At 38.9% G+C, this 24,923-nt stretch overlaps 3 protein-coding genes across 5 annotated transcripts; 1 reads left to right on the forward strand and 2 right to left on the reverse strand.

The window, feature by feature from the left end:
* Positions 1 to 1,929: 1,929 nt before the first annotated feature.
* On the forward strand, positions 1,930 to 6,928 carry LOC131302724 (ATP-dependent zinc metalloprotease FTSH 6, chloroplastic-like). Its single transcript, XM_058329522.1, has 5 exons — positions 1,930 to 2,720; positions 3,603 to 4,143; positions 4,775 to 5,088; positions 5,319 to 5,559; positions 5,882 to 6,928. The coding sequence occupies exons 1-5, from the start codon at positions 2,134 to 2,136 to the stop codon at positions 6,221 to 6,223; spliced, it is 2,025 nt and encodes a 674-aa protein (XP_058185505.1). The 5' UTR covers positions 1,930 to 2,133; the 3' UTR covers positions 6,224 to 6,928.
* LOC131302723 (probable metal-nicotianamine transporter YSL7) lies at positions 6,463 to 12,630 on the reverse strand. Of its 3 annotated transcripts, XM_058329519.1 has the most exons (6): positions 12,029 to 12,630; positions 9,503 to 9,666; positions 8,939 to 9,036; positions 8,704 to 8,838; positions 8,269 to 8,458; positions 6,463 to 7,820 (listed from the first exon to the last, which is right to left on the reverse strand). In XM_058329519.1, the coding sequence occupies exons 1-6, from the start codon at positions 12,402 to 12,404 to the stop codon at positions 6,714 to 6,716; spliced, it is 2,070 nt and encodes a 689-aa protein (XP_058185502.1). In that variant the 5' UTR covers positions 12,405 to 12,630; the 3' UTR covers positions 6,463 to 6,713. The 3 variants fall into 3 exon arrangements, with proteins under 3 accessions (XP_058185502.1, XP_058185504.1, XP_058185503.1); XM_058329521.1 differs by lacking the exons at positions 8,269 to 8,458; positions 8,939 to 9,036; positions 9,503 to 9,666; positions 12,029 to 12,630; XM_058329520.1 differs by lacking the exons at positions 8,704 to 8,838; positions 8,939 to 9,036; positions 9,503 to 9,666; positions 12,029 to 12,630 and having other exon boundaries at positions 6,463 to 7,837; positions 8,269 to 8,410.
* Positions 12,631 to 15,566: 2,936 nt separating this feature from the next.
* LOC131302725 (probable metal-nicotianamine transporter YSL7) lies at positions 15,567 to 23,681 on the reverse strand. Its single transcript, XM_058329523.1, has 6 exons — positions 23,029 to 23,681; positions 18,260 to 18,423; positions 17,971 to 18,068; positions 17,736 to 17,870; positions 17,318 to 17,507; positions 15,567 to 16,951 (listed from the first exon to the last, which is right to left on the reverse strand). Exons 1-6 carry the CDS (start codon positions 23,477 to 23,479, stop codon positions 15,845 to 15,847), a joined length of 2,145 nt encoding a protein of 714 aa, XP_058185506.1. The 5' UTR covers positions 23,480 to 23,681; the 3' UTR covers positions 15,567 to 15,844.
* Between the last annotated feature and the right edge of the window lie 1,242 nt (positions 23,682 to 24,923).

Raw genomic sequence — 24,923 nt, forward strand, 5'->3', positions numbered from 1 at the left:
ACGTCAATGGGTGTGTCTTCTTCTATGTTTGGTGCCATCGAACCAGGTAAAGCCTTGCTCTGATACCACTTGACGCAGCGGAATTAACAAAGAGATTAGTTACGTACTAATCAAACGAATGATAGGTACTCGTAGCCACGAGCAGTTCTTGAATCTTCAAGAGAAAAAGACAAAGTCTGAATATTATTGATAATAAGCTATAAAAGTTTTTATAATTGAATAGGTTACAGCCCTTTTTATAAGACCCTAACCCTAGAAATCCTATTGTAAAAGAAATAATAAATCATGCCAAAACAAGCGGCATTAAATAAAAGATAATTCCTAATTAATTAAAATAAAATCCTAATTCTTATAGACCAAGAATCCTAATAAAGGTAGAAATCAAAATCAAACTGAATATGGAAAGTTTATAATTCTAACCTAAACGAAAATCTTCCTAGCCAAAATCTTATTCTAAAACAATAAAAATAAAATACAAAAACTCTACATTTTTGTCCTACATCACATTATTAATACGGTATATATTTGTGTGTCAACTAATGTGTTTCCTGCAAATAGAGATGGGTACGGCCGTACGGGTGCATTCGTTCTCCATTTTTTGAGAAACCATTCTCCATTATGGGCAAATAGAGAGGGATGGTAGATTAGGGGTGGGCACGGGTCGGACGGGGCGGGTTCGGCCCCGAATCCGAACCCAACCCGACCAGTCGGGTGTCACTTTTTTGGAACCCGAACCCGAACCGAAGGAGGGGGGATACCCGTCCGTGTAACCGATTTTTTTGGTCGAGTCGGGTCGGGTCCGACCAAAACCGAAGTAAACTATATGAATTCCTTTGCTTTTTGGTCGGGTTGGTCGGGTTTGGTCGGGTAAGAAAAAACATCACCCCGAGCCCCGAACCGAAAACTGGTTTTTTTGGAAAATTGCACCCGTACCCGACCGAACCACATGTTTGGCCCCGCCCAAAACCCTTCGGGTCGGGTCTCGGTTTTTTTTGCACACCCCTATCAGGTAGATGCTCAACAAGCCTGTAAAGACGAGGCCAATGCTAACAGCCTAAACACAACTGTGGCAAGTACTAGCATATGTGGAGTCACTTACCTATTTTAGCTAAATAAATGGCTTTTTTTTCTTATTTAATTTTTTTTTGCATTTGTTTGTTTTGCGTTGATTTTTTTTGTAGATTATTGTGTTGTCACGACGATAGAAATCTAAAAAGTAAAAAATTAACATTGAATGTCAATTTTTTTTTTAAATAAAGACGAAAAAATTAGTTTATTGGCTTATTGTTGTCTTTATTTAAAAAAATTTAGGTTTCGATCGTAATTTTTTACTTTTAAAATTCCTCTAGTTATGACGAAGCAATAATCCACAAAAAATTAACGAAAAATTAACAAATGCAAAAAAAGTTTGGATAATGACAAAAGAATAATCCAAATAGATTATTTATCCAAAGAAAGCCTTAGGATATGCTTCTTCAGATCATGAATCTTGACAAGGGAAAAGTCCACTCTTGTTCATTATCTTCCACACAATTGTATGGTTACAAACTTACAACTAAATAAAAGAGACTGCTTTCCTCCAATTGTATGGTTAGAGATAGAGAGGGGGAGAATTACTGTGTCCATTACTATTAGTCCATGACATTTTTTTCAGGTTCGACATTCGGGTCAGCTTACGCGTATCTTGTCTAATCCTCTCTCTGGTCCGGTCAAAGACAAACCATCAACGCTGAGACTAGAACACTCACATGAAATTATTTTCTTGTAGCCTGAACAAAAAAATCGAAAATCAATTACATGGAGATCAAACCCACCAACCAACCGGACTAACCCTTCGGACTCATTAGTCCAGGACTTTGTAAGTTCGTTCCGCACGAACTATATCAATCTGGAGCCTTCAGGAATGAAGTGGATAGTCATATAAATGCAAAAATCCAGTGGAAAAAGCCAAAAAACAGAAAGCACTAGAAGCAACACATTCCTCTACTACTATTTAAACTGCTTTCTAGCATTCCCTCCAAAATTGTCAAACTACCATCAACTGCCCCAAGCAGAAGAAAAACCACACTCATCTCATTCATTCATCACTAACCCAAAACTGAAATTCCACCACTTGTAGTTTTGCAAACAAAAATGTCACCTGCCCTATCTACATCTCTTTCCCACCTCCCCATCTGCAAATCCCAAGACCTCCCAAAGGAAACCCCCCTCCCAAAAACCATAAACAGAGAAAACCCAAATCAGAAATCACCTCTAAACATCAAAATTAGCAAGAGAAACCTACTGAGTTCCACTGGTTTGAGCCTTGTTTGTGGGACTCTTTCTCAGCCGGCAAGGGCTGAACCAGAGAGCCCAATCGAACCAACTTCGACTAGACTCTCGTACTCGAGATTCTTACAGTACTTGGATGAGGGTGCTGTGAGAAAAGTGGACTTGTTCCAAAACGGGTCCGTGGCGATAGTGGAAGTTTTCAATCCCACACTTAACAAAATCCAGAGGGTTAAAGTACAGTTACCTGGATTGCCACAAGAACTTTTAAGGAAAATGAAGGAGAAGAATGTGGATTTTGCTGCTCATCCAATGGAAGTCAACATGGTGGATGCAGTACTGGATTTGCTGGGGAATTTGGCTTTTCCATTGATATTCCTTGGTGCTTTGCTTCTGAGGAGTTCTTCTTCAAATACTCCTGGAGGGCCTGGCTTGCCTTTTGGACTAGGAAGGTATGCTGAAACTAACATTATCCCCCACTATATATTCTTGAAAAATCCAACAGATTAAGCTGAGAGTCCCCGAACTATTGATCCAACAATGGAACTACCAGTTTTAGTATTCCACCGCCAGCAAAAACTCCTTAGGATCTGAACCATTCATCTTTTAAATCACTGTTTTTTCATCATTTGAGTGAAAAATCAATTTGTTTGGGTACCGATAAGCGCCTAATACATAAGTATAAATTAGCACTATTCAAGAAACAGGGGGTGGCCCATGCCACCCCACCCCCTCATCGGAAGTTTGCCTAGCCCTGGGATTAGTCAAGGTACGCATGTAAGATGGCCCGGACACCCATTTATCAAAAAGGAAAAAAAAAACTACTAGTTCTAGTTAGTTAGACCAAGGAAAGCTATTTTTTTGCGTATTTTGACATGGGGTTTTTACTCTGGAAAATTAATAGATCAATTCCACTACAATACTAAAAGCAACTGATCAAGATTTGAGAGCTAAACTAAACTTTGCTCAAGTGCATGCCAATTTGGTGTGATACAGCAAAAAGGGTCTCTGCTAAAGTTTTGACCTCTCAATTCCTCCCTGACATAATCATGGATTCGTGGAGAGGTTTATGGAAAGACAAATGAAAAGAAGTTCAATTTATTTCTTTAGCTTCCGTATCATTTGATTTTCCCTCTGGAAATCCCTTCATAAATCTGAGTATTTCACACCCACCCTCAACTCTTGAGTGCTACTAATTGAAGCTCTTAAGCCTGTATATCAGTGAAACACGAAAACAACCACTTCACAGGGTAAGGTTTCTTAGTCCCCTTACTAACGGGAGCCTCATGCACAGATGTAAAGTTACACTAAAGCAAATACTTGATGACATACAGGAGCAAAGCCAAATTTCAAATGGAACCAAACACTGGAATAACCTTTGACGATGTGGCTGGAGTTGATGAAGCAAAGCAAGACTTCCAAGAGATTGTTGAGTTCCTGAAAACTCCAGAGAAATTTGCTGCAGTAGGGGCAAGGATTCCAAAAGGAGTACTACTAGTAGGGCCTCCTGGTACCGGAAAGACTCTACTGGCCAAGGCCATTGCTGGAGAAGCCGGTGTACCTTTCTTCTCACTCTCCGGTTCAGAGTTCATTGAGATGTTTGTGGGAGTAGGGGCATCAAGGGTGAGGGACTTATTCAACAAGGCCAAGGCAAATTCGCCGTGCTTGGTTTTCATTGATGAGATAGATGCTGTTGGGAGGCAGAGAGGGACTGGTATTGGGGGAGGGTATGATGAGAGGGAGCAAACACTTAACCAGCTGCTCACTGAAATGGATGGGTTTAGTGGAAACAGTGGAGTCATTGTCATTGCTGCAACTAATAGGCCTGAAATTCTTGATCAAGCTTTGCTTAGGCCAGGCAGGTTTGACAGGCAGGTCAGTTTCTATTGCAATTGCTTACACTTGCAAACCAAACAAGCTAATAATCCTCATGTCCTAGTAGATTATGGATTGACTATAATTATTACTACTCATTCTCTTTAGGCGCATACAAAACTAGTATTATTCATATCAGTTTATATCTTGCCATTCTTCTAGCATTTGCATTACGGTAATCTTGTCACTCCTATAAACCATTGCATCTCCCGGCTTTTGTTGTAAATGATGAAACCATCTTAGTCTGTTCTCTCTCACCTGATCCTCAACTGGTACTCGTATCACACGGCCAAAGTTTTATACGTACTTGTCTTACCACACATCCATCAAAACATCCTCATCTCAGCCAAAAATTTCATTAAACATGTTGTCACTTAGTCGTTCAACATGAGGTCCTAAAGCACTGCTGATTTTATACCTGAGCTGCCAACATATGCTAGAAGTGCCCTTTTAGTAAAGTCAACTCTATCTTATCCTTAGTACTATCAAGCCTAGATAATGCATCGATTATAGTTGCAGAATGTTGAAAATCGGTCGCTTTAGTATTGACATGCTATAAAAGGTTTCAGCTCCAACATTCATCCGAATCCATCTTTGAAGGAAATGACTTACTTAGGTTTAAACTAAGCAGGTTAGTGTTGGACTACCTGATGTAAGAGGAAGAGAAGAAATATTACAAGTACATAGCAAAAACAAGAAGCTAGACAAGGATGTCTCTCTAAGTGTCATTGCCATGAGAACACCAGGGTTCAGTGGTGCTGATCTAGCAAACCTCATGAATGAGGCTGCCATTCTTGCCGGTCGGAGAGGTAAAGATACGATCACGTCGAAGGAGATTGATGACTCGATCGATCGGATTGTGGCAGGAATGGAGGGAACCAAGATGACAGATGGGAAGAACAAGATTTTAGTGGCTTATCATGAAATCGGGCATGCCATTTGCGCGTAAGTTTACATCAACACATTTTTCTTTTGGTTTATATGTTTTCTTCCGAATGATGAGAGTCGGTATCATTCTATCTACCTTGTATCTACAAAAATACTAGCAAAGGTGCAATCTTCTGTGTTTTATGATTTCAAGAGGCAGCTAGTTTCAAAGGAATGCCTTAGGTATTTTGGACATTTTTGAAACATCAGTGGTTATAGATCATTGTTCTGCGCTCTGCTTATTGCAGGACATTGACTCCAGGCCATGACCCGGTCCAAAAAGTCACCCTGATTCCTCGAGGCCAAGCCCGTGGTTTAACGTGGTTCTTGCCCGGCGAAGACCCATCCCTCATCTCCAAGCACCAACTGTTTGCTAGAATAGTTGGAGGTTTGGGAGGTAGGGCAGCCGAAGAAGTAATTTTTGGCGAACCGGAAATTACTACCGGTGCAGCTGGGGACTTGCTACAGATCACTCAGATAGCCAGACAGGTATGCTTCATTTGAAACTTCAGAACCAATTTGGCCGGGTTCAACAACTACTTTTTCTAAGCCAAAGGATTGGCTCGATAAGGCCACTTTTAGCGGGCATGATGTATAATTTTCAAGCCAATTGGCAGAAACAATATGCCAAAATTTCTTTTTTGTTCCCTATAGTTAAGAAGAGTTTATCAGCGTTGCTCCACTAATTTTTTTGATAAATATAAATATGCCAACGATTTTAAATCGTTTTCTTAATTTCCCCAACCTAGTGTTGTGTGGCCCCATCTGAGTTATTGTACTGAGGTGATGGGTTTTTCCTTTTTCACTCCAGATGGTAACAATGTTTGGAATGTCTGAGATTGGGCCATGGGCATTGACTGGTCCAGCAGTACAAGCCGGTGATGTAGTACTGAGAATGTTAGCAAGAAATTCAATGTCAGAAAAACTGGCCGAAGACATCGACACATCGGTACACAAGATCATTGACAACGCCTATGAAGTTGCTAAGACCCATATAAGGAACAACAGGGAGGCAATGGATAAGCTGGTGGAACTGTTGGTAGACAAGGAAACAATCACCGGGGATGAATTTAGAGCAATCCTGTCGGAATTTACTGATATACCTTCGGAAAATGTGAACAGGAAATCGATCCGAGAGCTGATTGAAGCTTAAATCAACCTTCTAAATGTACAGTCATAGAGAAATGTAATGCCAATGGCAACACATATGTATACAGTATAGTGACCCAGTATAAATGGGGTACTTTGTCTGAGGTTTAACCGCTTTAGTTTTCTTCCTTCTGCTGTGGAAATTGATAGCAACATTACCTCATACTTGACAGAAAGATCTGAAAAACAAGTTGCAATTTCATGATAATGTCATTAGAAACGGTTTGTGGGAATGGAACAAGGTTTTTTTGAGCAGCTAAAAAGAAATTTTATTAATCTCAGAAAAATATTACAGAGATTAAAACGACCCGAGAAATGGGGGTGGAACAAGCTAGTGTGTCATAGACAAGTACATACTCTACAGACTTCAAATGGATACACAACACCCATAATAAAAAAAAAGGAGAGATGCAAGAAAGAAGTGGAACTTAAGAAGAAGATAAAAGGAAACCTGGCACAGGAGGCCATACTTGCTGAAAGCTAGTTGGGAAGCCTTAAGAACCCAAGAAAGCATCAACCTTAGCGTTTGTCTTCCTTGCCAGAAACTTCATGCATATAGGTGGTTGTACACCCGCCAATGCCAGAATCGAACTAGGCAAAGTCCATATCCCCTCCCCACAAATCAACCCAGAAGCCACGGCAGGTCCAAATGCATCTGCCTTGGCCTTGTCTATCTTCCCCCAGATGAACAGGATCAAGCTCCCAAGACACATATCGATAGCAAAATAAGATCCCAGATAAAAGGGTATTGCCATAGCCATAGGAATAGGGATGTACTTCGCTATGTCCTTTCCCACGGCATCTCTAATAGCATTGATAACCACAGCCCCGATAAAGAAAACATAGCAAAGTGTGAGGCAATGCTTTGGCAAAGCTGAGAAACCTTCAACCCCTAGTATTGACATGTTGCGAGCAACAGCAGCATAAGGGCCAGGATATGCTGAGCCAGGGACCCCCAGATCATGAAAAGCCTTGACAAAGAGCCAAAACACACAAGGAGAAATAACGCAACCCATTGCGGTTCCAATGACTTGGCTGACAAACATGGACCGGGGTGACGCCATGGTCATGTACCCGGTTTTGAAATCCTGCATTAGATCCGATGCAGTTGAGACGATGTTCAGCATGACCCCACAAGCGGCCAAACCGGCAAGGACCCCACCATGAGAGGATCCTGCCCATGCCCCAATTGTGAAAGTCGCCAATGTTCCATAGGTGGGTGCCAAGGACCAGTCCGTAAGTCCAGAACCATAAGCATTGCAAAAGGCTAGTGTAGGGGCACATAGGTAGATAACCACGATATAATACCATTTGAGTGGTGGGAAAATATGCGGTAGTGTTGCGGAAGATATAATGGCTATACCAACATACCCGACAACTGCAAAACAAGTTGGGATTTCGTCCTTGAGAAATAGTTGTGTCCTCCGCTGGTCATCATAGGAGATGGATGAATTTGGTGTAGGGGAGCAAGTGCCAACTGGGAGGACACTTCCGGGGTCTTTCGTGGTGAGTTTGCGATATAAACCGAATAGAGTGTGACCAAGAACTTTGGTGAAGTTGTAGAGCCCATCACCAAGGATCATCGCTATTCCTATGAAGAGCTATGGAAAAGGAAAGACTGAAAAAGGGTTATAATCACGGCCTATGTTACCTGAAAGTAGATCATTCTAGTAACGTTTTCTGTATAGTGGTATGGTCGAGGTGGGCTATCATAAACTACAGTATTAGAATGAACTTACTTGAAGTGGTAAACGACAACTACAATAAAGTAATTTTGTCTTCTAATTATTCATTTAGAAATTTTGTGCATTGGACTTTCTAAAGCTTCACTCTCTCTAGATTATTACTCTGTTAAACTTATTTTCTTCTTCTAGGGAAATGCAGATGAAAAACAAAACGAAAACTTCGCGCTTTGTAATACAGTTGTACCATATATCGGTCTGAACATTCCAAAACGTAATTTGTCAGGGTATTAGCATATCTGATAAGACACTGCGGGCAGAACTCAGTCCATGGAGACATGGATTTAGAACAAGGCAAGGAAGTTACCGAGTAACCTTGAAGGCCATTGAGGCTGCTTGGGCTAAGGTCTGCAGAGTACCAATGGCCCTTTTTGTCTCGTATAAGTGGCCACATTATACCCCATGATAGTATGCCTCCAACTAGCAAAGATATGTTGATTAGATGTGGACATATCATCCCCACACCGACATAAGTTGCTGAAAAATCAAAGTAAAACCTGTTTTTGATTGGGATAACCAAAAACCCAAGAAGATCAGAAGTCTTGAATAGGAAAACCAAGTTTCACAAAGCTAATTTACCAAATTGTAGACATCAAAGAAAACAATGAGCTTGTTTTTTGCAGTACTATGAAGTGATTAAGGATTTCCTTTGGTGAATCACCTTGAGATTGAATCTGGGGACAAAACCATTAAAGAGATTTAGTGTTGCTTCATTATGATCAAAGTCGGTTACCACGCTTACCTGTTTTCATATGCTTTGAGACCTAACGTAGGGAAGTTTACAAATCCACAACTATCCCCGGCAGTGAAGAACCACTGGAAGAAGCCCCACAAGAAGCTGAATGAGAAGAACTTTCCTAGAGCTCTGACTTGTTTCCTAGAATGCAATGATGAGCAGAGATAATGAGAACCAAAGAAAACATGTTTAATCAAACTTCACAAGATCGAATGTTGAGATGAATCTTTGAAGGCCATACTTTGCTAGCTTGGCTCCTTGAGGAGTATGGAAGCTGTTTATAAGGTGAGCAGTTGCGGTGCCACTAGGATAAATCAGTTTGAAGTCTATGATCATTATCTGAGACATATTGCAAATGTATGTTGTTCAGAAACGGTGACAGAGTAAACATGAGATTTGGTTGCATTGGTATCATAATCTAAGGAAAGAGAGGGAGACAGATGGGATTAAGGCGAGGGCAGAGAGGCATTAAGATACAAGCGGGGTCAGTTAACCTCGCTTTCTTTCATTCTCCAACGGAACAATGTTACATCCTATCTCCAAAATTTGTTGTTTTGACTCCACTTTAAAACTCTTAATTTTGCTGCAACTTATTTCAAACATCTGTGATCAAATGAAAATAGTGAAGAATATGCTTCGGAGATGCATGATACTTTGGTTTTTGAGAAAGATGTAAGTCGAATATAGTTTAAGTTTTTGACCCCCGGTCCCCCACAAACCAAAAATCTTGACTCCGACCCTGGATTAAAGCAAGATGAAGTTGGCAGGAATACTGCAATCGATGTTATGAGTTTACAAATGTTACCTTTCGAAGAGGAACAATAGAAAAAAGTCCAAGAAAGCTAACAATAAAAAGAAATGCAATCATCCACCCCAATCCTGGGTTCTTTATGTTTTGTGCATCATTAGCTTCAGTTGACTGTTTTGCAATGACTTCACTCATGCCAAAGAGGTAACTCCCAAAACCTCCTGCATGTCCCAAATCGAAGGAATGTTGTCAAACAGACAGATTTTGGAAGGTGATTGCATATAAGAATTTGATGACAAGTCATACATTTCTACATTTTCACTTTTCATTTAGGGACCCGGGACCTGTAATGCATGGGTGCACTACAGGGTGAGTGTTTTCAATGATTAGATTTTGTTAAAAGACTCTTTCCAGAATGAAACTACTATTCCCGGGAAGAGTCTTTTTAAAATCCAGACTATTAATTGCCAATATGGATGGCTGGGATGCTGCACTACACCCCCGTAGTGCACCTCTGCACCAGAGGGTCCCCGGATCCAAGTGTTTGGGCTTTTCATTCATTTTCATTTGATACTGCAGTTTTGTATACGAACACTAAAACTATCGGTTGGTGGAGAGTATTAATTTGAATTGTGTGGTCCTGTAGAAGAAATTTGTTGCCTAGTTGTGGTCCCTTCCAATTTTGTAAGTGTTACAACAGTTAAGAAATCTTTTTTCCTCTTTTGGCCTCATGCTCCATAATTAAATATCTTATCTGTTGAATATTCTAAACTTTTTGCATGATCACATGTTAGATGAGAGGTTCACATTGCCAGAGCTGGCACATAGCTAAAGTTCAAGGAGCGGCCGTTTTAGGCCTCCAAAAAATGTACGAATTTTAGAGGCCCTTCCTACTTTTTTGTATCGTTCCTACTTTTGGTACCCTTCAAAATAGTCCAACAAAATAGAGCCCCATTTTTACTTTTCGGTTAAGGCCCTTGAAAAATCAGGTCGGCCCTGCACATTGCAGATATGCTTTAGTGGGAAATTGGTAAATGGATTGGGGGGAGCTGCTGTCCCTTGAAGGGACAGCAGTGTACTGTCCCGGCCGAGGGAGCCAATCAACCTAGGAGGGCTTATGTGAATGAAGAGGTGGCATACTGCACCTTTGATCCTGAGCTGATGTCCATTTTAGAGATGATGACAATATGGTGGAAGAAATAAAATGTCGTAGGACCTTATCCCGATTTTATAAGCTCCAAAATGAGGACTAGAATAGTGGATTAGTTGGCCTACATTTTCACTTTTCCTAGGGAACAAAAAAAACACATAAACCCGAAAGGCTAAGAAGCACACACTACTTATAAATCACATAATGCATGTGCGCGAGCACGAGCACGAGCACGAGCAAAAGCAAAAGCGTGACCAAGAATGTAAAAGCGTTTTCTGAAAATGTTTTAAACCATAAAAATTCAGCAAAATGTGAATTGATAGCGGGAGAGGGGAAAAAAAAAAAAAAAGGGAAATTGAGAACGAGAATGAAAAATTCTCCCTAAAAATTATTACTCCCTCCATCCTAAATGGGATGCCAATTTCAATGCTTACATCTTTCAATTTATTTCATGAGTTTGAAAATTTTGTATGATAGAACTAATAGAATATAAGGAATTGAAATTGACATGAATATAAAAAAATGATGGTAGTGTTCGTTTGCCAATTTAGTTTTGTTTTTCAATTATTACTCTATTTCTTTTTTCAATCATTATCCTATTTTTTCAATTATTACTTTATCATCTCTCTCTATCTCTCTCCAATTATTACCTACTCTCCAATCATTACCCTATTTCTCTTTCCATCCACTATCAAAACTAAACTAAACTAAACTGTCAACCAAACAAAGCGGAGATATCAATTTAGGACGGAGGGGGTAAATTATAAGGTCCTTAACTCGAAAGCCTTAATCTTAGCTCCGACATGTTTCAAATGTGTCTACTACCAATAAATAAAAAAAATGGACGAGCCGAAGAGGAATAAGAGAAATAGCAGCAAATCAAACTAGGGGTGATAAACGAGTCAAACAAGCCGAGCAGATAGTTAATCAAGCTTAGCATGAAAATTTAACGAGCTTCAAAACTTAGGTTGTTTACAAGACAAAGCCGGACTCAAACAATCTATAATCAGGCCATGAACCGATCTCAAGTAACTTGAACATTTTATATATTTGATAAGCCGAACAAGCCTGCCCTATTTGATGCCATTGGGCTTTAATTTGAAGGCATAATTCCGCAGCAAAACAGGTATAGGATGGCCACTATTTCAGTGGTATTTTGAAAGCAGTCACTTTGTGCATATTGTCAAAGATTAGGTCTGTCTCCAATCTTCCCTGCCCATGCCCCAATAATTGGAGACTACATGAATTCTGCTGTTGTTGTGTATAAGCCGAACAAGCAAAATAGTAGTTTGTTCAAGCTTGGTTTGAAATTTTCACGAGCTTCCTAAAATTGTTCATACTTGATTTAGTTGTGTAAAAAACCAATTTTGAACAAGCTTTTAATGAACAAACACGAGCTCAGAATCAAGTAGCTTAGCTTAAATCGAACATACCGCTGAAGGCAATGCCGGAAGAAGCAACGACGCAGGTCTGAATCACGGTATTCTCCTGCCTCGTAAACGGCTGGTCAAGCAGCCCCGATTTCTCCAGAAACTTCGTCCACGTCTTGACGAAGAAGAACCCCAGCAGACCGGCCGACACGTTGAGCGACGGAATAATCCCCGTCGTCAGATTCAGCTTCATCACGATAAACGTGAAGAGCACTCCCAGCATGAAGCTCACCGCCAACGCCCTGACCGTCAGCTGGCTCCGCCACAGCGGCACCTCCTTCGACTCGAATATCCGCTCCACGGATAATTCAACCTCCTCTTCGTCTTCCTCCTTCTTCTTTCGGTTATCGCCGCCACCGTCGCCGGAGGATCTTTCCATGGTGGTTGGGCCGTGTACGGTTGCTCAATTCTGTGTGGAATTTGATCAGAGTGAGTTGGGATTATAATAGTAGTTGGGCTTTGCTCTCTCTCTCTCTCTATGTCGGTATCCAGTGTGGACTGTGGAGGGACGTTTTTAATTTGATCAACTTGGAGGGAGTTTCAGCGGTTGCAGACGAGCCGATCCAAGTCGAATTTAATATATGTTCCTTGCCATATGGGTTCGGATTCTCTCGGTTTAATAATTTTGAATTAGATGAGACAGTCTAGATCAAAATTGTTTATTGATACTACAATCAATGATTCGGATTTTTTTTTCTTTTTCCCTCCAATTGTGAACATGGATATCAACTTTCTCCTTTGAAAAAAAATTGAACTTGCAACTAGACCACACTTGAGGGAAGGTACATTACCGTTGGGTCTGATGTCCCCGTTGAATTTAGCATATTCGCCCGAGTCGAATTTTAACATGTTCGGGTATGTTAATTAAATTTGGAAAATCCTACAGGTACCGACCGGTACCGTAGGAAAATCGTAAGGACGGCCGCGCCGAGCCGTCTCCGGCCACTGGAAGGCCGATCCGAGCTGTTCAAAAATTCTTAAAAAAAAAACGAGGGGGCCCTCGCGAGATTCAATGGCATCCGATGCGTGTAGGTTGCTCGATCCAAACACTCTATTTTAGTATATATATGCACACACGATTTCCCTACGGTACCGGTCGGTACCTGTAGCAATACTCATTAAATTTTAAGCGAGCTCAAGCTTTGATGAGTACGTGTCATGTTGACATGTATCAGAAAATTTAAAATGTAATTTTTCAAATTCTAAGGATGTACAGTTATTTTTCGGGAAATGATTTTGTCACTCTCTTTTTTGTTAACGTCACTCCCCTTTTAAGTATAGTATATTTTTGCACCAAAAATACATTTGCAGGGGAGTGACGTTAACAAAAAAATAAGTGACAAAATCAGCAACCTATTTTTATCCTAAATCGATCAGGATGAGTGATTGAGACTTTATTCCAAGTCTTTATGATTCACCCATAGATGATAGATAGATAAGTTATGACAGGTCTAAATTTAAAATCAAAACCCTTGCGGATTTTCAATCTACTATATAGAGATTAGGACTCTTTTAAGTATTGTTCATATTCAAAAAAAAATCCGCAAAAATCAAGGATCGATTTTTTAAATCATGATGAGTGTTCGTTTTGGGGTCTTAAAACCCTTGGGCACGGTCTCCAATAAATTTTTTCTATCTATATCTCTCTACTTATTACCCTCAAAACCCACTAAACAAACAAATTTAATCGATCAAAAGATTAATCTTGTTAAACCAATTTATCCACGCCATCTTATCAAAAAGGAAAAAAAAAAAAATTATTCATGCCATTTACCACTTCCAGAAATATTCACTCGAAAAGTCATCATGCAATACTTCATAGTACTCCGTTTCGATTTGTTTGTCCAATCTTGGATTTTCAACTTATTAAAGAAACTAAATTTGATCCATTAATTTGAAAATGTACATAATCTGATCCATTGATTTTGAAATTGGACAGTCAATTTGAAACATGTATAAGTCAAAAATAAGACAAACAAATCGGGACGGAGGGAGTATAAAGGAGTTTTCCTGTCCTCCTTTGGAAATTGGAATCCCTCCCAATTGGTTTTGGAAAGTTCATTAAGCTGGTTGGGATAAAAAAAACTCTTGCTGATGGATTAATAAAGAAGTTTGGTGGTGGAGGGGTTGACAAAGCGCTCAAATTTAAGTGCATGTTCTTTCTCGTGCAGTCTCAGAGTGTTGAACCTGTTTGCGGGTAGTAGCCCAATGAATCCGATGTCGTGTGAGAGGACGTTGTTTCGCTATGATCGCGCGCTTTGATGAGACAATAGAAACCTATGGAATTGGACTTCTTATGGTCCGTCACGCCCACGGAGGCAACTATGCCTGGCGTTCCTTCCTTCACCCTTTCAGAACAAAAAAAAAAAAAGAGAGAGCAAGGGATAGTTCCTAAAAGTATGTTGACTTCCTTCTAATGTCTTCCTGATAAATTTCTCTGGAAATTTTGGAGTAATTCAAACATAGGCTTTTAGACTTCCACAAGTTAAAAGAAAAAAGAAGAAATTAGAAATAGTTCAAACCATCTTAACTTGCAATTGTTACTCAAACTTGGTTTTCAAAAATGTGATTTTTTTAAAGGGTCTTACTAACCATCGCCCACTAAGTGGTGAAGAATATGACATGTAATGCCAAACAAGTTAGAATTTCAATACAAACTTTACCAATATTGATACACTTTTGCAGATATCAATACACATTTTTCGAATATCGATGCGGTTTTTACACATTACTCACGAGGACCACTAGCATTTCCTTTTTAATGGTGGAGGAATTGAAGGGCTAACCTCCGTGTATAAATTGTTGTATATAACCACTGCATAGAAACATTACCCTGTTCAATATAATTATGGGTATACATAGTACTTAACAATTAGAGCAAGTTCAATGGTGGTAAAATGGCTTGAGCCATCCCCCAAAAAATGGCCCAAATTTGAAAAAAAAAAATCCAACCCCAATTCGATTTCCAACATGCTAAAATGGTTTGAGCAATTCCTAAAATGTCGTCTGCCACTAGTTGAGCCAAAATACATAGCTTGTCGGTCCTTATTGTTGCATCATATTATTATACTCCAATGCCATCATTTGAGTCATTGTCGTCTCATATTCATCCGATGAAAATGAAGATGGAGATTTCAAATTTTCTTCTGCGAGAATCGATTTTTTGAACTTGTTCATTGTAGAGAATAAGAAGATAAAATGATAGAAGTATATTGAGAAGAAACTTCTTCTCGGACTTCTTGTTTATATATACAAATGGAGAATAGTAGATGGTAGCGTTCAATGATAGATGGTAGATGAAAAATGATAGATGGTAGATGGAGAATGATAGTTGATGCACATAAAAATGAAAGCGAATGGAAATTGTCGACATTGCAAATAGCAATGCACCATTGCACCAACATTGCCATTTTTTGGCCAAATGTCAATACTATTCATGGCAATTTTTTGTGAATGGCTCAGGCCATTTTGTAAAACCACTGCACTGCACTGCTCTTACAATCCAATCTCAAAATGTACAGTTATTATGGAGAAAATGTAATGCCACTGGTAAAAATATTTATATACAGCACACTAAGCCAGTACAAGTGGTTGTAATCAATCTAGTTGTCCCTCACTGATGGCAAATTTACTTTGCACTTAACAGAAAGATCTAACAGAACTTTCATGAGCAAATCATACAAACCATTTGCGGGAATGGAAATAGGAAGTGCATCATAGACGAACACATTATACCGACTTTAGGTGGATACACAACAGCCATACTAAAAGAGGAGACGAGTGATAAAGAAGTGGAATCTAAGAGCAAGTTGGGAAGCCTTAAGAACCCAAGAAAGTATCAACCTTCGCGTTTGTCGCCCTTGCCAGAAACTTCATGCATATAGGTGGTTTGATACCCGCCAAAGCTAGAATCGAACTAGGCAAAGTCCATATCCCGTCCCCGCAGATCAAACCAGAAGCCACGGCAGGTCCAAATGCATCTGCCTTGGCCTTGTTTATCTTCGTCCAGATGAACAGTATCAAGCTCCCAAGACACATATCAATAGCAAAGTAGGATCCCAGATAAAAGGGTATTGCCATAGCCATAGGAATAGGGATATACTTTGCTATGTCCTTTCCCACAGCATCTCTGATACCATTGATAACAACAGCTGCGAAGAAGAAAATGTAGCAAAGAGTGAGGCAGTGCTTTGGCAAAGCTGAGAACCCTTCAACCCCAAGGATTGACATGTTCCTATAGACAGTAGCGTAAGGGGCGGGGTACTGCGAGCCAGAGACCCCAAAATCATCGAAAGCCTTGTAGAAGAGCCAAAACACACAAGGAGAAATAACACAACCCATAGCGGTTCCAATGACTTGGCTCACAAACATAGACCGCGGTGAAGACATGGTCATGTACCCAGTTTTGAAGTCCTGCATTAGATCTGATGCAGTCGAGACGATATTCATCATGACCCCACAAGCAGCTAAACCGGCGAGGACTCCACCGTGAGAGGCTCCTGCCCATGCCCCAATTGTGAAAATTGCTAACTTTCCATAGGTGGATGCCAAGGACCAGTCGGTGAGCCCACATCCATAAGCATTGCAGAAGGCTAGTGTAGGGGCAAAGATGTAAATAACCACGATATAGTACCATTTGAGGGTTGGGAAAATATGTGGAAGTGTTGCAGAAGATATAATTGCTATACCGACATACCCAACAACTGCAAAACAAGTTGGGATTTCGTCTTTGATAAATAGTTGGGTCCTGCGCTGGTCATCATAAGAGATGGAAGAATCCGGTGTGGGGGAGTGAGAGCCAACTGGGAGGACACTTCCGACATCTTTCTTGGTAAATTGGCGATACAAACCGAATACAGTGTGACCAAGCACTTTGGCAAAGTTGTAGAGCCCGTCACCAAGGATCATGGCTATTCCTATAAAGACCTGTGTGAAAGGAAGGACCGAAATAGGTTACAATCATGGGCTATGTTACCTGGAATGTAAACCATTCTAGCACAAGAATTGGGAATGGGGCCACATGTAATAAATTGCAGGACAATATTAGCAGCTTCTATAAACTACACAACTATAAGGTACCTATTTGAAGCTAAAAACGACTGAAGTATAATAGAGTACTTCTGCTAGGATTTCTAAATACCCTTTTGGAAAAAATTCCGTTTTGGAACATAGGCGAACCATACTCCGGAAATCGGAATGTACGTTACGAATTGTAATTTGTTAGGACACCAGCATTTTTGTTGACATAGAACAGCCATGTCATTCCATGGGTATAGAGAAGGAAATGATTACCCTGTAACCTTGAATGCCATGGAGGCTGCTTGCAGTAGAGTCTGCAGGGTACCAATGGCCCTTTCTGTCTTGTATAAGTGGCCACATTATACCCCATGAGAGGATGCCTCCAACCAGCAAAGATACATTGATTAGATGCGGACATATCATCCCAACACCCACATAAGTTGCTGAGAAATCAAAGTAAAACCTGGTTTTGATTGAGGGAGGAAAAAACCCAATGAAGATCAGAAGTCTAGAACAGGAATAACGAAGTTTCACAAAGTAAAGTTGTAATATTAGAGAAAACAATGACTTTTGTTTCATGCAATATTATGATTTGCTTAACAATTACTTTTGGAAACTTTAGATTGACTAAAAAAACACCAAGGAAATTTACTGTTGCTTCATCATGATCAAAGTCGGTTCCCAAACTCACCTGTTTTCATATGCTTTGAGACCAAATGTAGGGAAGTTCACAAATCCACAACTATCCCCAGCAGTGAAGAACCACTGGAAGAAGCCCCACAAGAAGCTGAATGAGAAGAACTTTCCTAGAGCTCTGACTTGTTTCCTAGAATGTGATGATGAGCAGAGAGAATGAGAATCAAAGAAAACGTGTTTAATCAAACTTCACAAGATCGAATGATGAGATGAGTTTTTGAAGGCCATACTTTGCTAGCTTGGCTCCTTTAGGAGTATGGAAGCTGTTTATAAGGTGAGCAGTTGCAGTGCCACTAGGATAAATCAGTTTGAAGTCTATGATCATTATCTGAAACATATTGCATACGTATGACATTCAGGAAGGGTGAGGAAGAAAACATGAGATTTGCTTTCATTGGTCCATACTAGTTTGGTAGTAGGTAATCATAATCTAAGCAAAGAGAATTAGAGAGATAGGATTAAAGCATGGTGAACTTAGCAGGAATAGTGCAACCTATGGAATGAGTATCAGAATGTTACCTTTCTAAGAGGTACTACAGAAAAAAGTCCAAGGAAGCTAACAACAAAAAGAAATCCAATCATCCATCCCAACGCTGGGTTCTTTATATTCTGGGCATCATTAGCTTCAGTTGCCTGTTTGGCAACGACTTCACTCATGCCAAAAAGGTAACTCCCAAAGCCTCCTGCTTGTTCGAATAGGAAGAAATATTGTTAAACAGATAGATTTTGGAATATTAAGATTTGACAAAAATGTTCTTCAAAACTAGTCATACTCTATTGGTCTATTTCTAAGCTCACCATTACGAAGTATATCTTCATCATGATACACTCAGAGAGATCTAAGAATTTCTGAAATTCGGCTATCAGCTAATGTCTCAATACAAATTTATCCATTCTTGTTCGAAGTACAATCACATCTTGATTATATCTCCTTGGGTGGCAGGGGAATGATGTATTAGAACATGAAAGTTTCTTTGATGAGCTAAAAGACCAATATGAGTAGCTATCTGAACGAATCATCAAAGAGTAATATATTTGAAGTGGCATCAAGTAGCATCGATACTCTTGTTTTCACCCAAAAAACCCGTATTTTCTCATGCACGCAGCCTGTTTTCATCCACAAGAAATTTATGCATGTAGTACGTTGCAAATTATGTGCATCAAACCTCTACCCTTAGCATTTTAGCCTGGAAAAACCCTGTTTGACTCAAAGACAAGGGAAGACTCAGAGATAAGGGAAGAAAGAAACAGAGAGGGGTCGGCATTTGGATGGATACGTAGCTTCCATAAGGTAGAAACTTGTCTGTTCGAAAAAAATAAGGAACAGACTTGTCTCTGACTTCTCCCTTTTCTTTATCCTTTTTCCCGTCTCAAACCAGAAAATGTCAAAAAAGTTGTTCTCAATTACATCATAAGATGACCCATCAACATTTGGATGGATCGGCAGCTTCTGTCTGAAAGCAACTAGCCTACTAGTTCACCGTCTTCATTCCTTTTTGTTTTCTATCAGAAACATTAGAAAATATTTGGATATTGTAATCTTAATTAGTTTTTTTAATAAGTAATCATAATTAGTTGACCCACCATCAAAGCTAAATTTGCTTGTGGGAGTTCAACCCCTCAATAACTGGAAAAAAAACTAACGACACATACCCTAACGAGATTGTTAAAGGGACAACAAGCAAGTTAAAAGACAACAGCCATTTTTCTTTGCTACTATTTATCAGCAATTTTCCCCCCAAAGCAACTAGTGTCATAATTTCCAAAATCAAAGATCTGCACGGAACTAAGGGCTACCATGAGTGATCACCTTGAAATAGTCATACATGTCAGCGTGACCATGCATGATGCACCACAACTATTCTACCAAATAAACAAACAAGTTTAGACACAACATGTGCCTCCTCAAATTCACTGAACCGATACGTTTGTGAACTTTATGAGCACGAGGATTCATGCAGTTGTCCATATACAACTATGGATCAAATTCAACGCAGGATTCAAGCAATTTTGTTGTCATATGAACATGGTTACAATTATGCTAGTTAGCTGCAAATCATTGATGGAAAGGGAAAAGGGTTGTTTGCCAGAATATAAAGTGAAATCATGAAGTCAAAGTTGGGCCATCGTATTCTTTGCTAATCAACATTAATTGGTCCCAAGACTCTTTTGTCCAGGATAGTGATTAATACCCATAGTTGGGGTGGGTTGCCTTTCCAGAAGGAAAGATAACTGATTGCAAAGACATCTAATTTTCTAACTGGAAAATCATGTTCACCCATGACTTCAAGTGTGACAGAATGAAAAGTTTCTCCTTTTGCGGTCTTTTGGTATTGGTAAAACCAGCTGTAAAGGTACTTCCTGGTCATATGGAGCCTAAAGTGAATCTAAAACAACCACCACCACTACGTCCTCTCTGTTTAAGAGTTTACTCTTTTGCTAGTTTCTTATTTAAAATGACTTTTAATATTGGTTTCCAGTAAAATATAACAGATTATACAGTACATAAGATGACTTAGAAGTCAGCAATTATTCGATGCATTTATGCAAGACTTTTTTTATTAGGAACCCCACCACTTATCATGCTATTTTGTCATGCTATAAGCACTTAGTTGACAATAGTGATCCCATGATTTTCGGATACTCTCCCGGTAGATTCTATAGTCAAGCCTTTGAGGTCCACAACCCCGTAACCATTTCAAACATGACATATGCAGGTACTTCTACAACGTAAAGTAAGATATGCCCCCTAATCTTTGAAAAAATTCTCCAATACCACCCACAAATTATCGACTCTTTCACCAACACAACAGAATGAGCTTTCGCATAATTCCCCACCGCATCCTATTCTGATTTCCACGGGATTAGAATCCTCAATTTCCTTCGGGAATGGTATTTTATTCCGGATTCCAATGATGGAATGATGTAGTAAAATTATTCTTGATGACTCATCGAACCCAAAATTATTCTTGATGACTCATCAAACCCAGATTCCTTTTTGGCTTTTTTCAAACTAAATAGGAATTGAATACTCACTTTATCCATTATAATCTAAAATTACAGTCTCAATTCAGTAACCCTTCAAATGCTTAAACAAATTCCTACCCCAAACATAGCCTAAAGGCTTGAGTAGCAGGAATCTTAGGACGTAATCAAATTATACTCCAGTTTCTCGGAAGATTTCGCATTTGGAGCCGATTGAAAGAGGAAAATGATCCCTTATTGACTACTTAGATGGAATCACATTCTAAAACTAGTAAGAATCTATCTCTAGTTTCCTTGAACCATCTAGGAATGAAAAAGAACGTAATTGGGCCTCAATTGTAAGGAATTAATTTTCCTGAGGAACTCCTAATCAAACTAAACACTTAAAAAGAATAGAAATGAGTTTTCTATTATGGACAATTCCTTACATCCAAAGCCTTAATCATAACTTCACCGTATTACATGAGCTCTTTGGAAAGTCTAAAAAGCACAAGTACTTTTAGATGGGATTTGTACCCATACAATATCCGATACTACAAGAATATTTGCAAGCTCGCAGCAACGTATTCCAAAAGTATCCACAATATAAAATTAATTTTCTTATTTCTAAATTATGGCCTTCATATTTTTCAGATACTTTATCTAACGCAGGCAAACTTCTAAGAAACTAATATTATTTGCAATCTCTGGATAGGCTTAAAATAATTTTTTAGGAGTAAAGAAAAGTAAAAATTTCTAATGCTATACTTCATTCTTATAGGAAAAAATATAGTGGAATAAAAATAGTATCATCTTTTTTATATAGGGTTGTAAACAAACTTCTACAATCTTTTTTGGTAACTAATATACTTATAGAATCATATGTGTTACATCAATTTGGATTCCAAGAAATAAATAACTAACCCAATGAACTTCTATACTGTCAAATTTATCCTAGTCATACTTGTACGGCCGTATCCTTTTTTTTAAAATCTCATCTCCACATCCATGCGTCATTCCGTATAAGTATGGTATCCCTATCCATGCCATGCTTCATAGCTAAAAACCCACAATTTTGTTCTCCTACTTTATTTTTCAGTTTTAGTGACCCCATTTTTATCTTTTCTAAGAAAAATTCCCCTTCTAAATTTTGTCAAGTAGAACAGACAAACAACATACAAAACAAAAATATGTCCAATTGTTTTCTAACCTTTTCGCTTATAGTGGCCATTTTTGTCTTTTCTAAGAAAAATTCACCATTTCAATTCATCAAGAAAAATACAAAACAAAGATGTGCAAAGATTTTGGCATTCCACTTTTTGATAACCACACTCCAATTCTTTTAATTTGGTGTCATGAAATTTAAAAAAATTATTAACATAACGTTTCATTTTCATATTAGAAAACAGGGATGTACACAGTCCGGATTGGTCCGGTTCTCTAAAAAACCAGTAACCGCACCATTTCAACTAACCAATATATGCATGGAACCTATCCAGAACCAAACCACAAGATCGGTCCGATTTTGGTTCGGTTTCGGTTCTATCCAATAAGCATCTAAACACTTATTCACAAAATTTGAACTCATAAAATTAAAGAAATATGAAGATAATCTGCTAAAATAGGAAAGAAGGAAGAACATAAAAGCTTTCCTAACAAATGAGAATTCATCTCTAAAAAAATTAAGTTTAGTAAGGAAAAAATTAACCTACCAAATTCAATTAATATATTTAATTACACACACATATGTATTTATATATTTATCTTAGTTTTAAACGGTCTCGGTTCAATTCTAACCACGGTTCATTAATTGAGAACCAATAACCAAATCAAAATTAATGGTTCTTATTTTTTTGGAACCATAAACTAACCATAGAACCGCAGGACCGGACCAAATAGGACTGTTCGGTCCGAATCGGACCGGTTTTTACTGTTCGGACGATTTTCTTGAACACGCCAATTAGAAAATTGGCAGGAGGGAGTGATTTAGAAATCTATTCCACTATAATATCAGACTCCAGCCTATGAAATGATTTATGGGGTTGATTTTTGCACTTTCCAAATCGTGAAGTTTTGGGAAGTGCGAAAATTAACATAAGTTGTTTTTCGCATCCCAAGGGCAGTGCAGTTCAAAATTTAAGAAGCGCAAAATTCACTCCCCAAGTTTAATAATAATAGTCAAGTTGTTTATGCTAAATAACATTTTAATAGACATATGCAAGAATAAGAATAATAACCTGGCCAGAAATCCGTGAAAACATGTACGTCTACTATCTAGTCCATTTAGTATAGTGGAAACGCCTACGAAAGGGAAACGAACGTACCGCTGAAGGCGATGCCGGAAGAAGCAACGACGCAGGTCTGAATCACGGTATTCTCCTGCCGCGTGAAGGGCTGGTTAAGCAGCCCCGATTTCTCCAGAAACTTCGTCCAGGTCTTGACGAAGAAGAACCCCAGCAGACCGGCCGACACGTTGAGCGACGGAATAATCCCCGTCGTCAGATTCAGCTTCATCACGATAAACGTGAAGAGCACTCCCAGCAAGAAGCTCACCGCGAACGCCCTGACCGTCAGCTGGCTCCGCCACGGCGGCACCTCCTTCGACTCGAATATACGCTCCGTCGACATCTTCGTCTCGTCCAGTTCTTGTTCTTGTTCGTCGTCGTCTAGTTTCTTGTTGTTGTGGTTGTTGTTCTCGGGGTCGGTGCGAGCGGCGCCGTTTTCGACGGCGGAGGCGGGGTGGTCGGAGGCTCGGGTGCTGGGGGAGCGGTTCATGGTGGCGGTTGTTTGGTTGGGCCCGTGAAGGGTGGGGTGAATTGTGGATCTGTGTGGAAATTTTTGAATGAAGTGGGTTCGGCTTTTATTGGTAGGTGTGAGGAACTGTTTTTCTCTCCCTGGAACTCTCTCTCTCTCTCACTCTCTCTCTCTCTGTGGAAAATGTCGTTCTCACTTATCGGAATCCAAGGATTGATCTCCGATGATTGATAGGCTTGCGCTTCACAAAATTTAGTGCTCCCTCCGTCCCAGTTTGTTTGTTCTCTTTTTGACTTTTTGAGAGCGTTTGACCTCTCAAAAAATTATTTATAATTTTCAATTCGTAATGTTTTTAATATGCAATATGGATCTTGTTTGATAGATCTCAATTAATTTTATTATACAAAATCTTCAAAATCATAAAAAATATTATAAAATGTAATATATAAGTATATTTTTGAAAGATACAAATTTCGACAATTGGACAAACAAATTGGAACGGAGGGAGTAATAATAATAGTGTTCGATTTTTGGAATTGGGCTATAATAAAATAAATTTTTATTAGTAATTCTTTGGTCGCAGCATAAATAGTTTGCATTTGAACGGATTGAGAAAATGATTAGTTGAGGTATGCATAATTTAGCCCAAACTCGCTCTCACACCCACTTGAGAGAAAATGACTAGTATGGATTTGTTCTTATTTAAATTTTTTTTACGTTTATTTGTTTTGCGCCAAATTTTTTTGACTTTTTGATTCGTTACGAATCGAAAAAGTAAAAAATATATATATTTTTATCCAAATATTTTGAACAATGACCACTTTTTTTAAAAAAATGTAATCTTTTTTTACTTAAAAGTGGTATTTGTTCAAAATATTTGGGTAAAAGTAAAAAAAAATTTACATTTCCATCAAAAGGTCAAAAAAATTGGCGCAAAACAAACAAACACAAAAAAAAAAAAATCAAATAAGAACAAAATCAAAAAGGTGAAAAAAGCCGTTAATGGAACGGGTTCAAATGATTTTTTAGCTTTTTATTTTGCTCCCAAAAATTGACGATATTCAGAATCAAATTGCAAGAAGGTAAATATCTTGGATTTTATTGGTGGGAGATTCCTCACTGTTTTTCTCTCACTATCTGAGTGGACTCTCTCTCTCTCTCTCTCTCTCTCTCTCTCTCCATCCTTCTGTGTGGAACAATGAAACCATGGTTACACTCATTTACCGAATTTATTTAAGGGAAATACTAGATATAAAGAAAATTTACTTCGAAAATATCTCGAAAACAGCAATCAGTGGTTGAGAATCACTTTGATGAGTGGGTCACACACATCAAGTGAACCTCAACCACTAATTGATCTTTTCGGGGTACTTTCGGGATAAATTTTCTTTGTCCTTAGCATTTCTGTTTATTTAATTGAGCAAAGAATGAATGAAGTCCTTATCGATATCTGACTAAGTTGAAT

This window comes from Rhododendron vialii, chromosome 10a (genome assembly GCF_030253575.1).
Source record: "Rhododendron vialii isolate Sample 1 chromosome 10a, ASM3025357v1".
In the NCBI taxonomy this organism is placed as follows: domain Eukaryota; kingdom Viridiplantae; phylum Streptophyta; class Magnoliopsida; order Ericales; family Ericaceae; genus Rhododendron; species Rhododendron vialii.

Excerpts from the sequence above, each read along its gene's own strand:
- LOC131302724 (XM_058329522.1), top strand. The coding sequence starts at position 2,134 with ATGTCACCTGCCCTATCTACATCTCTTTCCCACCTCCCCATCTGCAAA. Across the intron at positions 2,721-3,602 it reads TTGCCTTTTGGACTAGGAAG|GAGCAAAGCCAAATTTCAAA; the intron begins GTATGCTGAAAC and ends GATGACATACAG. Across the intron at positions 5,560-5,881 it reads TCACTCAGATAGCCAGACAG|ATGGTAACAATGTTTGGAAT; the intron begins GTATGCTTCATT and ends TTTTCACTCCAG.
- LOC131302725 (XM_058329523.1), bottom strand. The coding sequence starts at position 23,479 with ATGAACCGCTCCCCCAGCACCCGAGCCTCCGACCACCCCGCCTCCGCC. Across the intron at positions 18,424-23,028 it reads TTCCGGCATCGCCTTCAGCG|GAGGCTTTGGGAGTTACCTT; the intron begins GTACGTTCGTTT and ends TCGAACAAGCAG. Across the intron at positions 17,508-17,735 it reads CTCAAAGCATATGAAAACAG|GTTTTACTTTGATTTCTCAG; the intron begins GTGAGTTTGGGA and ends AATCAAAACCAG.
- LOC131302723 (XM_058329519.1), bottom strand. The coding sequence starts at position 12,404 with ATGGAAAGATCCTCCGGCGACGGTGGCGGCGATAACCGAAAGAAGAAG. Across the intron at positions 8,839-8,938 it reads CAAGGAGCCAAGCTAGCAAA|GAAACAAGTCAGAGCTCTAG; the intron begins GTATGGCCTTCA and ends ATTGCATTCTAG. Across the intron at positions 8,459-8,703 it reads CTCAAAGCATATGAAAACAG|GTTTTACTTTGATTTTTCAG; the intron begins GTAAGCGTGGTA and ends AATCAAAAACAG.